Source organism: Malania oleifera, chromosome 13 (assembly GCF_029873635.1).
Source record: "Malania oleifera isolate guangnan ecotype guangnan chromosome 13, ASM2987363v1, whole genome shotgun sequence".
Classification (NCBI taxonomy): Eukaryota; Viridiplantae; Streptophyta; class Magnoliopsida; order Santalales; family Ximeniaceae; genus Malania; species Malania oleifera.
Window position 1 is genome coordinate 80,066,036 of NC_080429.1, and position 14,849 is coordinate 80,080,884.

At 38.3% G+C, this 14,849-nt stretch overlaps 1 protein-coding gene across 2 annotated transcripts in view; it reads right to left on the reverse strand.

The window, feature by feature from the left end:
* Nucleotides 1-14,849, reverse strand: part of LOC131146128 (SART-1 family protein DOT2) — a 49,614-nt gene that overhangs the window by 7,836 nt on the left and 26,929 nt on the right. For both annotated transcript variants that reach the window (XM_058095481.1, XM_058095482.1), the window contains exon 12: nt 12,798-12,882. In XM_058095481.1, the coding sequence (XP_057951464.1) occupies nt 12,798-12,882 (85 nt within the window). The remainder of the gene's footprint in view (nt 1-12,797; nt 12,883-14,849) is intronic.

Here is a 14,849-nt window from a genome sequence, read left to right on the forward strand (position 1 = left end):
TAAGTATACTCAATAAATGATCTTTCATTCAGTATAACCAAGTCATCCTAGAGTATTCATCAACAAATGTAACAAATTACTGAAACCCCAACTTTGATGTGACATGACTAGGACCCCAAATATCAGAATGGGCTAGCATGAAAGGACTAATCATTCGTTTGTCGACTCGAGAAGCAAAGGGAACACGATGATGCTTGCCCAATTGACAAGACTCTCGTAGTCAAGATTAGACACAGATTTCAATGTAGGAACTAGCTGTTTCAACTTGTCTAAGGATGGATGACCAAGGTGACAATGGATTAGAAGTGGTGTAGCTGCGACTATGCAGACAATGGGTGGAGAAGGCGACTCAAATTAATAAAGTCCAAGAGCCACACGTACTGTGCCAATTGTCCTTCTCGTCTTCAGATCCTGAATAACCACAAAATCAGGAAAGAACGTGATAGAAAAATTTAGTGATTATGTAAGCTTACTAACTAACATGAGATTGAAAGGAGATTTAGGAATGTATAAAGTAGAAGAAAGGGAGATGGAAGGAGTAGGATAACTACTTCAATCCCCTTAACAGCGATAATGGACCCATCAGCAAGGGTAACTTGAGGTAGATTTTTAGGATACTGGAGATCAGAAAAGAAGTTGGTTGCACATGTTATATGGTTAGTGGCAGTAGAATTGACAACCAAGGACTAGTAGGAAGGATACCAGATGGCATACAGACTATAGGTTTACCTTTCTAGGCAAAAGATGCAATGTGAGAAGAAGCTTGTTGAGACGATCGATACGATAGAAACCTTGAATACTCCTCCTCTGATATAGTCACGATACGCAGTTCACTCAAACAAGTGTTCAACGAAGGAACTATATTTTTGGGATTTGCAAACTCCATACCAACATTCACAAACTCATATCAATCACCATATGATTAATTGTGTGAACAATCGAAACAACCACAAACAAGGTGACCAACCATGAACATGTCACAAATAAATCAATACAAGACTGCCACATCACCAAGAAACTCAAACACAGCAACTCACAGCATTGAAACAAATGGAGAAGTGAACCACTGAAATTACCACATAGAAATCACCAACTAACTTATGTAACACTGCCATAGCCTCACAAAAAACAGCTTATGAGCACTGTCACTATTCCAAGAAAGTCACCAATGACTGTTACTAACACCGAACAACAACTAACAAATTACCACAAGTTCATGGTTAAACAAAGATTGGATCTTTAAGCAAAACACATATCCAACAACATGATATTTTGATATACGGAAGGAATTAGGTCATTGGATCAAAAAAGACAGCATATCCCACTGTTTCAGACCCAATAAACTCAATAACCACTGATAAACTGCTTCATAAGCATCAAACAAACATTCCTTGGGTGCCACACTTGAGCAATTAAAAAAGGTGAAATCTTTGGGCAAAAAAACATCACGAAAAATCTCCAAAAACATGTTAATAGAGAGATTGGATCACTGCTGGATCATTTTAGATCAAAACCATGCCTATTAAGTGGCTTCAGGCGCCGGCACCGTCACGAGCCGAGCTTTTTAGGGCATTATGCTTACCTGTTACCACTTGTATCATCCATTTGGAATGGGTTTCCATCATGTATATACTAGTGTAGGGTTACTTTTTAGAGATAGTTTTTCCCTAGGCCAGAAAGGGGAGTATGACTCCTTGGTCGTATTGATGTTTCCTAGTGCTAGAGTGAGAATAGCATAGAAAGCTCCTTAGGGGAGGGTGAATGTTCATCAACTTGTAAAACTCACTAGTTATTGCCAACGTGTTTAGCCTACTTGCCTCCCTCGCTACGCACACATAGTTAACAGAGGTGTTAATAATGAATCACATTACTTCAATGTTTACTGCTTAAGAGTCATCGCTTTCATAAGTAAATAATTGCTTCCGCTTATATTTGCTTGAATGAAAATGAAAGTGATCTATGGTGAATTGTGTAAACGCTAGGCTTTAGCTAGCGTCGCATGGTCCTTTCACAAAGGTGTGAAATATTCGGCCCATGACACCTAGTATCAAAGCTCGATTTGTTGCTACGTGAATTCATTTGCCTTCGTTGTGGGATTGGTAAAGCTTTGGTAAATGACCATGTCGACCAATGCCCACAGAATTAATGTACTGGAAGCACAGGCTGAGACGGCAGCCAACAATGTAGTCGGAGAGATGGCCTAACTGATGGGACTTATTGCTGAATTGGAGGGATCACAAAAGCATTAACAAAGTTTGATGGTGGAAATGTCGGAGGACTTTCACCACACTGTGGAGACTTTGCAAGCTCAGATAGCTTATCTAAATGCAAAGATGAATGTGATGGTTCTTGCTATGGGAAACTCAACACTCCGGCGTTTAGCAATTCCAAGGTACTGGAACCCAATACGTATGGGGGTGCCCGTGATGCCAAGGAGTTGGAAAACTTCTTGTTTGATATGGAGAAGTACTTTCGTGCTTTGAGAATAGACTCAAAACATGTGAAAGTGGATACTGCGCCTATGTACTTGGTTGGTGATGCCAAACTGTGGTGGCGTACTAACAGTGAAATTGAGAATGGGCGTTGTGTAGTGGATTGTTGCGCGGGCTTGAAAAGAGAGCTCAAGGCTTAATTCTTTCCTGAGAATGTTTAGTACAATGCTAGGAGGAAGCTGAGAGACCTCAAGCATACTGCATCAATCAGTAAATACGTGAAACAATTTTTTGCTTTGATGTTGGATATCAGGGACATGTCAAAAAAATACAAGCTATTCTATTTTCTTGAGGGGTTGAAACTGTGGGCAACGAAAGAAACTGCAAAGGCAAAGAGTTCAAGACTTGTCTTTCGCACAAGCCGCTGCGGAACACTTGACTGACTACATTGGTGATAATACCGCTTCATCCAAAGATAGCGGCGTAGGTGGAAATAGAATAAACTCTTTCGAGAAGGGCAAACCCAAAAGTGAGAGAGTCGATTATAAGGCATGAACTTCAAAATAAGCTTCATCGTCTCAAGGGTTCAACATAGCCATTGGAAAGGGTAAAATTCCATGCTACTTATGTCAAGGTCCTCACAGAGTTGTTTGTTGAGTGCCCTCATAAGTCATCACTCAATGCCTACAAGCTTCCATCGCGAAGGGCACATTGGAGAGTAATGAGGAAGAGGAGGATACCTCAAGGATGGGTGCAATGCGACTAGTGAACGAATTGGAAAAGCAGGAAAAAACATCAAAAGTTACATAAGCGAAAGGATTGATGTTTGTGGACTTGAGGATCAATGGTAAGAGTACCCGTGCTATGGTGGATAGCGGGGCTACCCACTATTTTGTTTCGTAGACAAAAGCAAGGAGACTCAACCTATCCTTGGAGAAGAATTCAGGACACATGAAAGTGGTGAATTTAGTAGCCCAGCCTACTCTAGGAGTAGCCAAGCAAGTGACTGTGAAGCTTGGGCACTGAGCAGGTCATGCTAATTTCACAACGGTGCCGTTGGATGACTTCCAAGTCATTTTGGGAATGGAATTATTGAGGGAGACCAAGGCAGTGCCAATGCCTTTTGCTAGTTCCCTGTGTCTAATGGGAGATCGCCCTTGCATGGAGCAAGTCGTTGCAAATAAAGGAGACGGTGAGAAATTCCTTTTAGCCATGCAACTCAATAAGGGATTGAAAAGGGGTGAGCAAACATATCTAGCCACGATGGTGGTAGAGGAAGAAGTAGGCCAAGAACTGGTGCCTACGACCATCCAAGCTGTGTTGGATGAGTACAAGGAGGTGATGCTGGATAAGCTGCCTCACAACTTGCCTCCACGACGGGGTGTGGAGTATGAGATCGAATTGTTGCTAGGAATGAAACCACATGTTAAGCGGCCATATCAGATGGTGCCTCCAGAGCTAGCAGAGTTGAGAAAACAACTTCATGAATTGTTGGAAGCGGGAATATATTCGCCCTTCCAAAGCACCGCTAACAGAGTTGAGAAAACAATTTGATGAATTGTTGGAAGCAGGAATATATTCGTTTGGAGCACTGATGTTGTTTCAGAGGAAACATGATGGGAGCATGCGGATGTGTGTAGACTACCACGTACTCAACAAGGTGACAATGCGCAACAAGCATCCTATTCTGTTGATTGTCGATCTGTTTGATCAACTAAGTCATGCCAAGTACTTCACTAAACTCGACTTGAGGTCGAGTTACTATCAGGTGAGAATTGCTTATGGGGATAAGCTGAAGACAACTTGTGTGACGCGGTATGGGGCATATGAATTCTTGGTGATGCCATTCGGGGTGACGAATGCGCCTGCGACATTTTGTACCTTGATGAACCAGGTATTTTGTGAGTACCTTGACAAGTTTGTCGTGGTACACCTAGATGATTTTGTTGTCTGTAGTTCCACTCTGGAGGAACATAAAGAGCATCTACAGAAGGTGCTCGACAAGTTGAAGGAGAAAAATATGTATGTGAAGAAAGAGAAGTGCTTTTTCGCTCAGCGGAGCATCAAATTCCTTGGTTATGTGATTGAGCAAGGTCATATCAGGATGGATATGTAGAAGGTGAGAGCGATTCAAGAATGGAAGATCCCAACGACAATGAAGGAGCTGCGTTCCTTTCTTGGTCTTGCCAACTATTATAGGAAGTTCGTAGAGGGGTACTCGAGGAGAACTGCTCCTTTGACAGAACTACTGAAGAAAGGTCAAGGGTGGAACTGGACAGGGAAGTGTCAGAGAGCCTTTGATGCCATGATGAGAGATCCGATATTTTCTCTTCCGAACATCATAAAACCCTTTGAGGTACAAACAGATGCATCGAACTACGCCCTTGGAGGAGTCTGGTTACAAGAGGGACATCCTGTTGCATACGAGAGCCATAAGCTTAGTGAAGCGAAACGGAAGTGCACAGCTTAGGAGAAGGAGATGCTAGCAGTCATACATAGTCTTCACATTTGGAAAGCTTACTTGGGTCAAGGTTTGTGGTGAAAACGGATAACTCAGGTGTTAGCCACTTCTTCACACAGCCGAAGTTGACACCCAAGTAGGGCCTGTGGCAAGAATTCTTGGGAGAATTTGATTTCTCATTTGAGCACAAGGCGGGGTGCCTAAACAAAATTTTTGATGCACTTAGTAGGAAGGTCAAGCTAGCGGCCTTATAGATGATAACACACTTAACAGTGAATACAGTTACCACGATGATGCAAAAGCGCATCAAGGAGAGTTTAGCCAAAGATCCAGTTGCACAGAACGTCATGAAGCTAATAGAATAGGAGGACGCACGTCAGTTTTGGATGGAAGACAAATTGCTGATGACCCATGGTAGCCGGCTCTTTGTACCACAAGCTAGAGATCTAAGGAAGACATTGCTAAAAGAGTGTCATGATACCATGTGGGCCGGACATCCAAGATGGCAGCGCACTTTGGCATTATTGAAGCAAAAGTATTATTGGCCGCACATGCGTGATGATGTGGTAGATTCTTATATCTGTACTTGACTCACTTGCCAACAAGACAAGATGGAGTAGAAGAAGATTGCAGGGCTGCTGGAGCCCTTACCGGTACCATCCAGACCGTAGGAAAGCGTCTCACTGGACTTCATCACCCTACCCAAAGTGAGAGATGCAGGGTCTATAGTTGCAGTTATAGATAGGTTTTCAAAGTATGGTACATTTATACCCGCACTAAAGTACTATTCAGAAGAGGAGATAGCATAACTATTCTTCAAGAATATTGTGAAGTATTGGGGTGTTCCCCAAGATATTATCAGTGATTGAGACTCAAGATTCACCGACAACTTCTAGACAGAACTTTTCAAAATCCTCGGTTCGCAACTTGACATCTCTTCGAGCTACCATCCACAGATACACGGATAGACGGAGAGATTCAACAGGTTGCTAGAAGAGTGCTTGCATCATTTCGTTAATGCCAACCAGAAGAATCGGGTGCAACTACTTAATGTGGCTTAATTATGTTTCAATGCCCAAAAGAGCTCAATAACCAAAAAGAATCCTTTTGAGCTTGTTACAGGCCAGCAGCCGATGTTACCTCACACAATGGATGAGCTGTACAAAGGAAAAAGTCCCAAAGCGTACATATTCACCAAAGAATGGAGACAAAATGCAGAGATTGCCCGAGTCTACCTAGAGAAAGCTTCTAAGCAAATGAAGAAGTGGACAGATCAGGGGAGAAGACTGCATCTGCAGCACTTCAACATAGGTGACTTGGTGCTTGTTAAGCTCAATTCTAAATAGATCAGGTCACTACAAGGATGAGATAGGAGACTACTTCGTAAATATGAAGGACCAGTCCCCATCTTGGCCAAAGTCAAGAAGGCCTCTTACAAAATTGACCCTCTGGCTTGGATTAAAATGCATCATGTGTTTCACATCAGCTACCTCAAGTCGTTCAATGCCAACACCGGAGATCCAAGCAAAAGTCAATTAACCAAAACAAAATTGAAGATAGTGCAACCCGACAAACGAGAAGTTGAAGACATTCTTGCAAACAAAGAGTTCATATCCTCAAGGAAGAAGCAGCAGGAGTTCTTAGTAAAGTGGAAAGGCCTTGGCGACAAAGAAATCAATTGGGTTTCTACGAAAGATATGCAACCGTTCGTGGACAACGTTGAAGTGTACCTAGCGTCAAAGTCTACAAGGACGTCGACTGCATAAGTGGGGAAGCGTCACAAGCCAAGCTTGTTCAAGGCATCATGCTTGCCTGTGACCGCTTATCTCGTGCGTTTGAGATGGATTTCCATCATGTAAATACTAGTGTAGGGTTATTTTTCAGTGATAGTTTTTCCTTGGGCTAAAAAGGGGAATACAACTCCTCAGTCATATTGATGTTTCCTAGTGTCAGAGTGAGAATAGCATAGAAAGCTCCTTAGGGGAAGGTGAATGTTCATCAACTTGTAAAACTCACTAGCTATTTTCAATGTATTTAGCCTACTTGCTTCTCTCGCTAGACACACATTGTTAACAGAGGTGTTAATAATGAATTATGTTACTTCAATGTTTACTGCTTAAGTGTCATTACTTTCACAAGTTGCTTATTGCTTCCGCTTATATTTGCTTAAATGACAATGAAAGTGTTCTATTGGTGAATTATGTTACTTCAATGTCAAACAAGAAGGCTTTACCTAGTGCCGCACGGTCATTTCACAAAGGTGTGAAATAGTCGGCCCGTGACACTTGGGGTCCGCCTTGGCAGCCTTCATTTGGTGTGTGAGGGCGAATGGGACACTGCCTGGAGGTGGGATTTCAGTGGGGGGCAGACCGGCAGTGTCTGTGGGTGACTATGGTGTTGGTTTTGACAAATCTATAGTGGATTTGATGTTCTCGAACTGGCAGTGTGCCCAGAAAATTCCAGCAACTGGTCTGAATTTCTGCTGCTGCTGGCTGTTTTCTAGGGCTATAGTACTGCTGAAAATTTTCCTATGATGATAGATATGCACAGCGGATTTTGGGTCTCAAGCTTGATTTGATGGTGGTGGTAACACTTAGGCTTTAGGTTTTAGAACCACGCTCTGATACCATGTTGAATAATTGGGTAAAATGGAAGACCTAAACTCAATGATGGGTCTCTCCCTCTATTTATAATATAAGTCAAGTACAATAGAAAAGACCATAATACCCTTACTTACACTTATTACAACCAAGGTCTTAAATTTCAATTTCGAGGAAGCCTCAAAAGTACGGAAATTTCGATTTAGATGTCAATTTCGATTTCAATTTGAAAAAAGAATAGAAACCAGTAGTAAAACATGGAATTCTTTGTGAAACTTTAGAAATGGTCAACAAACATAATAATGTGAGTTTTAGGACTAATATATTACAAGTTAAATACATCTATATTGTGTATGAGGTGGAGAAGTTGTAATATAGTATGTGTATCAAACATATTTGTAAGATAATGTTCAACAAACATATTTAGCTAATACAAATGAAATTCATAAATCATTTAAAAATTATTTATTATGCAAATAATGATAATTAGACATAAATGGTTAAATAAAATGTTGTTGTAAGTTTATTTTTTCATATAATTTTAAAAGCATTTGTAATAATATTTTGTTTCGATAAAAAATAAATAAACTAAGAAAAATTTCACTTCATTCATTAATCTCATATTTAAATTTCAAAGAAAGTTCATTGTATAGTTAAAATTTCAGCAAGGTTCGCTGAAATTTTGAGATTTCAATAAATTTCAAGATGATTCGTTGATTTCGATGGAAATTGTGCAAGATGGAAATCGACTGCCATTTCGATTTCATGGGTGACGGAAATCGGAAACTTCGAAAATTTCGTGGAAATTTAAGACCATGATTACTCTAATAATTAATAATAATGCTAAATGGCTAAATAACCATTAACAAGATGTATGCCATTTTTCTATTATTCAAGTTCTTTGGATGGAGAGAAATCTCCATAATTTAGGATTTCTTCTATACATCCACAAGGTGTCACTGCAGGGTTCGGTTCTTTTTTTACGTCCAACGCTATTGTTTGGCTCTTTTGGATTAGTTTCAGGTTTGTAGCAGCCACTTGCTTCTTTTTAGTTTTTTTTTTTTTTTTTTTTTTAAGATTCCTCATAGCCAAAGAGACTATGATCATGCCGTCACTTTCCAAGAGAATAGGACAGGAGATTCTTGTACCTGATTGGCTTTTGGCTTGAGTTGGTGATGTGGGTTAGGTGAACGAAATTATTGTTGAGTTGTTAATCAAGCCTTGGCAAATTTCTTTTGTAATTCCTTACATAAGGATTCAAAAAATGCCGGAGCTCCAGACGGCGTGGGGGCCCGTAGCTCAGAGGTAACGAGCACGTGGCTATGAACTGTGAAACAGGCAAAAGAAAACCTTGTGGCTGGAGAAACCTTGGCTTGTGACTGGTACTGCAAATGGAGCACGTGCCAGGGAAGGGGAGGGGCAACGGGATGCTTGCAGCTTCTCGTCAATGTTCTGAATTGAGATTCAAATCGTGAATCGAAATCCCAATTTCGGGAATCAAGAACCAAGAATCGAGTTGAATCATAAGATTCATGTACAAATTTCCAAAATCAATTATAATGACATATATATATTGATATACTAACAACAAGAAAATAGTAAAACACACTTGATGTCTTCCAATAAAAAAAATCATATTTCATGTGTATGCTTTCCCTAAACAAATGAAAAGTACAGAATAAATCAAGAAATTTTTTAAAAAGAGTTGTTTAAGGGAAGAAACAATAATAATAAACTGAACTTTTGGTGTTTATCAACAATATATATATATGCATAGTCCTTCTCTGATTAAAAGGAAAAAATAATTAACCTAAAAAAATGTTAATAATTGAACAAACTACAAAAAAACAAAACAACTTCTGAATCTCAACGACACAATGAAACATGAGTACCTCACCTCCATAGACTGACTGTTTCACCCCTTCTTATTGGCAAAACACTATACTCTTCCTAGAGTGAAGAATGGTTTTGCGAAGGAAACATAAGGCCCAAAGTTTTATTTTCTCCTCTTTTTAGCACAAAACTGATTCATACAAGAAATGGAAGGTAATCGTGTTAAAATAAAAGCTAAAAAAAACAAAAAGGGTATTTTTGGGTTATAAACGAGTAGGCTCTATGAGGATATGATACGTCTAGAATTGTGCGAAAATCTATAGATTAAGATCGATCATTAGACTCACAAACTGAATTGATAGATTGGGCAACAGACTTGGCTATTTTCAGATTCAACAGTAATATTGGAATGGATTGGCATGGAATTGATATAAATCGTATGAATTGAATCGCATAACATAAGATTCTAACAACTATGGTTTTGAGTAAAATGTAGTGACCATGCGCGACTTTTGGCAGGTGAGGAGAACAGTCTGACATCTAACAATGAAAAAGGTCTTTCATTGGATAACTTAAGGACTGATGCTGTAGTCTGAAAAAGGGACTCCTCTGAAACATCCTTCTGCAAAAGCGTAGTCAAACACATCCTCTTTCCCATAAAAATTTGAGCATTCTGCTCCAACCAAAACCCCACAAAACAGCAAAAAAATCACACATTCCAAAATATCAAATGATCTCTACCCCTCCCAAACCTGGAAATGATAGTCAATGAATCCTCCACCAACTCCGGACACACCCAAAACTCTCCAAATAAGCCTAAAAGCAAGGCCTTAAATTTTGATTTTGACTAAAATTTCAAATTTTCAATACAGAGATTTCAATTTTGATGTCAATTTCAATTAAGATTTGAAAAAATGATGGATTAGTAGTAAAGCATGGAATACTATCAAATTTTACAAATGGTTAATAGATATAATCATTTAAGTGTTAGGACTAATATATTACAAATTAAATACATCTATGTTTTGTACAAGGTGCAATAGTTGTAATATAATACATTAAACATATTAACAATATAATATGTGGATTAAAAATATTCAATTAATATAAATGAAATTCATACATCTATTAAATAGTATTTTCTGTACAAATAAAGATAGTTTAGCCATGAATGGTTAAATCAAAATGTTGTTGTCAGTTCAATTTTTCATTTAAAAAAAAAAAAGAAAAGGTAACTTAAGAGAGAAATTTAACTTTGCCTCTAAAATCTCACATTTGAATTCCAAGGAGATTGTATTCTAAAGATAAAATTTTGACAAGTTACGCTAAAATTTCAGATTTCGTAAATTTCATTCATTGAAATTTCAATGAAAATTATTTAAGATGGAAATCACAGCCATTTTTTATTTCAAGGGTGATGGAAAGCAGAAATTTTGATGAAAATTTCAACAATTTCATGGAAATTTACAACCATGCCTGAAAGATTATTCCACACCCCCTATGAAAAGGAGCAACAAAAGAACGGGCAAAAGACAGATTCTGAACTGTCAAAAAAAAAAAAATAAGAACAAACATCCGGCCAGAGATAAGCCTTAAAAGGCCTCCAACTCTGCAACAGAGATTTAACTCTATGAAGAACTAACAAAATAAAATCCTTTCTTTAAGGGGTCTATATGAAGCGGAAAGGACAGGTTTTTATTGGTTAAATGCTCAAAAAAAGACTAACAAGAATACTCCCCTGACCTCCTAGTTTTGCAACTGGCTACCTTGGACTAGGAGTGTACAAAAATTACTGAAAAACTGAGAACCAGTCTGCGACCAAACCATTTCATGTTTCAGTTCAGTTTCTCAGTTCGCAGTTTTCTGTTTCTGTTTTATAAATTTTTAAAATCTGTTTTCAGTTTTGTTCTCAGTTTTACTAATATACAGAACTGAAAAAACTGAAAATTGAGTATAAATGAACTATTTAAATTCTATATATTATGTTTATTCTTTTTTTAAAAAATCTGAAAATATTATCAAAATGATTTACTCTGAGCTGCAATTTAACAAGATATATTTCGAATAATATTGGAAGTATGTTATAGATGTGGATTGAGGGCCATTTCCCTCTCCTAAGGCAATGTGAGACAACTTGTGTTTCTTCACGAATCATGAAGGCACTGAAGACAGCACACTAGTGCAGCTCTGAGCACTCCCCATTCCCCTCAGTCCCACATCAGTTACAAACAAAAATTGAGAATCATCCTCCCCTTACAAATGACAGCTTGGGCAGCTTTGTTCTTAATATTATGGGCTTGGGCTGGACTTGTTCTAGCGCGTAGACTTGCTTCTAACAGCAGCTTGTATTCAACAATGGCCCATAGTTATTTAGTTCAATTAAGTTCTAAAAATTTTATTAACCGATAAAAAAACCAAACTGAAACGAACTGGTAAACTGGTGGTCACGACTTTGACTGAACCATGGTTCTTGGTTCGGTACCAGTTTCGCATTATTAAGAACCAAGAATTTCGGATGGTCATCAGTTTAGACCATAACTAAACCGTTTAGAACCAAGTACATCCCTAACTTGGACCTTGTTCAAACCCCCACAATCACCATCCAGTGTGGAATGCTTTATGAATTGAAGACCCAGAACCATTAGCTAAGATAATAGGATTACTTGTTTCAATCTTATTTGTAGACAAGTCAAGGCCCCTCATCTGAAAATCAAGATCTCCATTCACTTTTTTGAGTTGAATCATGTGTGAACAATTTTTTAATAAAGACATTGAAATAAAATTGCTATGTGAATTTAAAATAAAATGAAAATTAAAATATCCCTAAAGTTTCTAAATGTTTGAATAATGACAGGAAAAATCATTCAAAAAATATTTTCAGCAATTTTCAACCTTCATATACAATAGGATTATTTATGGAGCTCTAAAAAAAGTGCACTTTAAGACATAATTATGAAGTAAAATAAATATCATGTAATTCTTTTTTTTATTATAACATTGTTTAAATTGTATCCTTCTGCATTTTCACTGTTCTAATCATGTTTTAATTGATTCAAGCTTTAATTTTACTTGTAATGTTTGGTTTCATTGTTAAATTACTTGATGAAAAAATTTATATTGATTGAACAATGGTATGGTAATTAATTGTTATTTGATTCAAGGGCAAAAATGAGCTTGTTCAATGAGGCCTTTATTTGTTTCAATTTTGGGAGTATAATCAAATATCTTGCCTTCTCGATTTTTAGTGTTTGTTTCTAGTTTCTAGTTTTCCCCCCTATTTTCATTTTCATAGCTTCTGATAGTGATATTAAACAGCCCTTTAGATCCCCTACGGCTCCATCAAACAAAAACCCACAACAATACAAATGTGGATATGAATCACACATGAATCTTTTTTATCAACATATTTAATTGTCCCAAACCATGGCATGATGGCAAGGGAAAAATTTATACATGTAGAAGTTGACTGACCTTTCTATCACCAAGCATAGGTGTCAATCCACCTGGGAGATCCTTCTCGACAGTAGCAAATCCACTTCTAGGATCACTGGTTTGCCTGAAAACAGTAAGAAACAGTAAGATACATGAAAAGAAGTAAATGAGTTGAAAGTTGATAGCTATTTTAGAACAAATTACACTTCAACACATGTTTCACTATTCTAGATCTGTGGTCCTATCATCAACTATAAATTAAGCAAGACGTCATCTTGGTGTAGCACCCTTTATGCCATAACATCACCCATAGCCAACTTAAGACAGAAAACAAATAAAACGGCAAAAAATGCTTTCACCCAATATCAAAAGTTAAAGAACATGCTATTGGTAACTCCCACCCCGTCCTTCCAACTGTATTCTTCCATAATCTTATCTTTTTATATTCAAATTTTAGATGTATACATGTGTTTTTGTGTGTGCATGAAACAGTGGTGGGGGTAGGTTTTGGTTTGGTTTGGGCATTAGACATAACCAACTACATCTTAAGGAAGAAGAAGAGAATTGGAGAGATAACTATCAACCTATTTTCTCTAGGGCAGGGTGGGGAGAGGGGAGGGGAGAGGAGATGGAGTTTTTGTTTGGTAGATATAAAAATAATTCCATTGTGAATGCACTGCATTCCAGTTACAGAAGCCATCCATGCAAAAAAACTCAACTTTTAAGAAGGGTCTGGAGAGCAGTACTCCGTAGAGGTGTACAAAAATTACCGAAAACCGGACCAAAACCAGACTGAAACACATCTCAGTTCGGTCTTTCAGTTTGCGGTCTCGGTTTCGGTTTCATCCAAAACCGAACCGAGAAAATCAAAAACCGAATTAATAAATTATAATTGTATAAATTTATGTAATACTAATATTTAGAGTTGTTGTACACTCATTACTCAATTTATTATTATTTAATATTTTAATTACAAATCAAAATGGCTAATACCCTTAATAATGAAATACTTCATCACCAGCAATTTACAGTAATTAGTATGAGAATCTAGGGGTGGCAGTGGGATTATATATGAGGCTGCCCCAGCCCCAAGTTGTAAGATTGTCAATGTGGGACAATCAAATTTCTCAAAGCAAAATGGAAAGGTTGCCCACTGCCCTGCCTTCACGGTTCCAGAATCCTGCACGGGGAGTCCTGCATTGCTGCCCCTAATTCTATTCCCTACCTCCCCTAATTCCAGATTGTTATAATTATTTTTCTTTTTATGAATTATCAGAAACCCATTTGTACTTTTATGAATAATCAAATACCCATTTGCGTTTTCTATGAAATATCAAATGCCCATTTGGGATTTAAGGAAATATCAAATACCCATTTGTGCTTTTGATCATTTGCAAAGAAAATCATCTGAATTTGTTTGCAGATGTGCTCCAAAAATGAGGTAGACATTGAATTTTTGGGGAACAGAACAGGGCAGCCATAGCTGTAACAGACGAATATTTACAAGAACGGGACAGGGGGGAGAGAGATGAGGCACATGCTCTGGTTCAACCCAACGGAGGAGTTCCACACCTATTCCATTCTCTGGAACAACCACCAGATTGTGTAAGTATTTTTTTTCTCCGTTTTTTTTTTTTTTTTCCCTTCTTCACTGGTTTGGGACTCTAAGTTAGGTTGCAAATGTTGAGTTATGATTGGGGAGTGAAGGGCTGCCCTCCAATTGTAGGGCATGTGACCTTATCTTCCCTGCAATAATTGAGCGTGTGGGTGTGGCAGCCACCCCACCAGTAGCTACAGCTTACCTTCTCTGCATTTTAACTTGCTTCCACCGCATCATTCTTGACTTCTTAAATGTAACCTTTAGTTGGGGCAATCAAAGAGTCAATAATGCAGGCCTATCCGTCCAGGACAGGCCATCCCACATCAGTTGGAAATGGGAGAAAATAAGTTTCCCCACCTTATATATTCAAGTTGGATCCTCCCTTCATTTTGTCTCATGTGCTGGGCTTTGCATTCAAAGCCTTGGCCCAGTTAGAATTATAAGATGGGCTGTGGTTGCAGCCTAACTCGAAGTCTTGGGCTTTCAAGAAT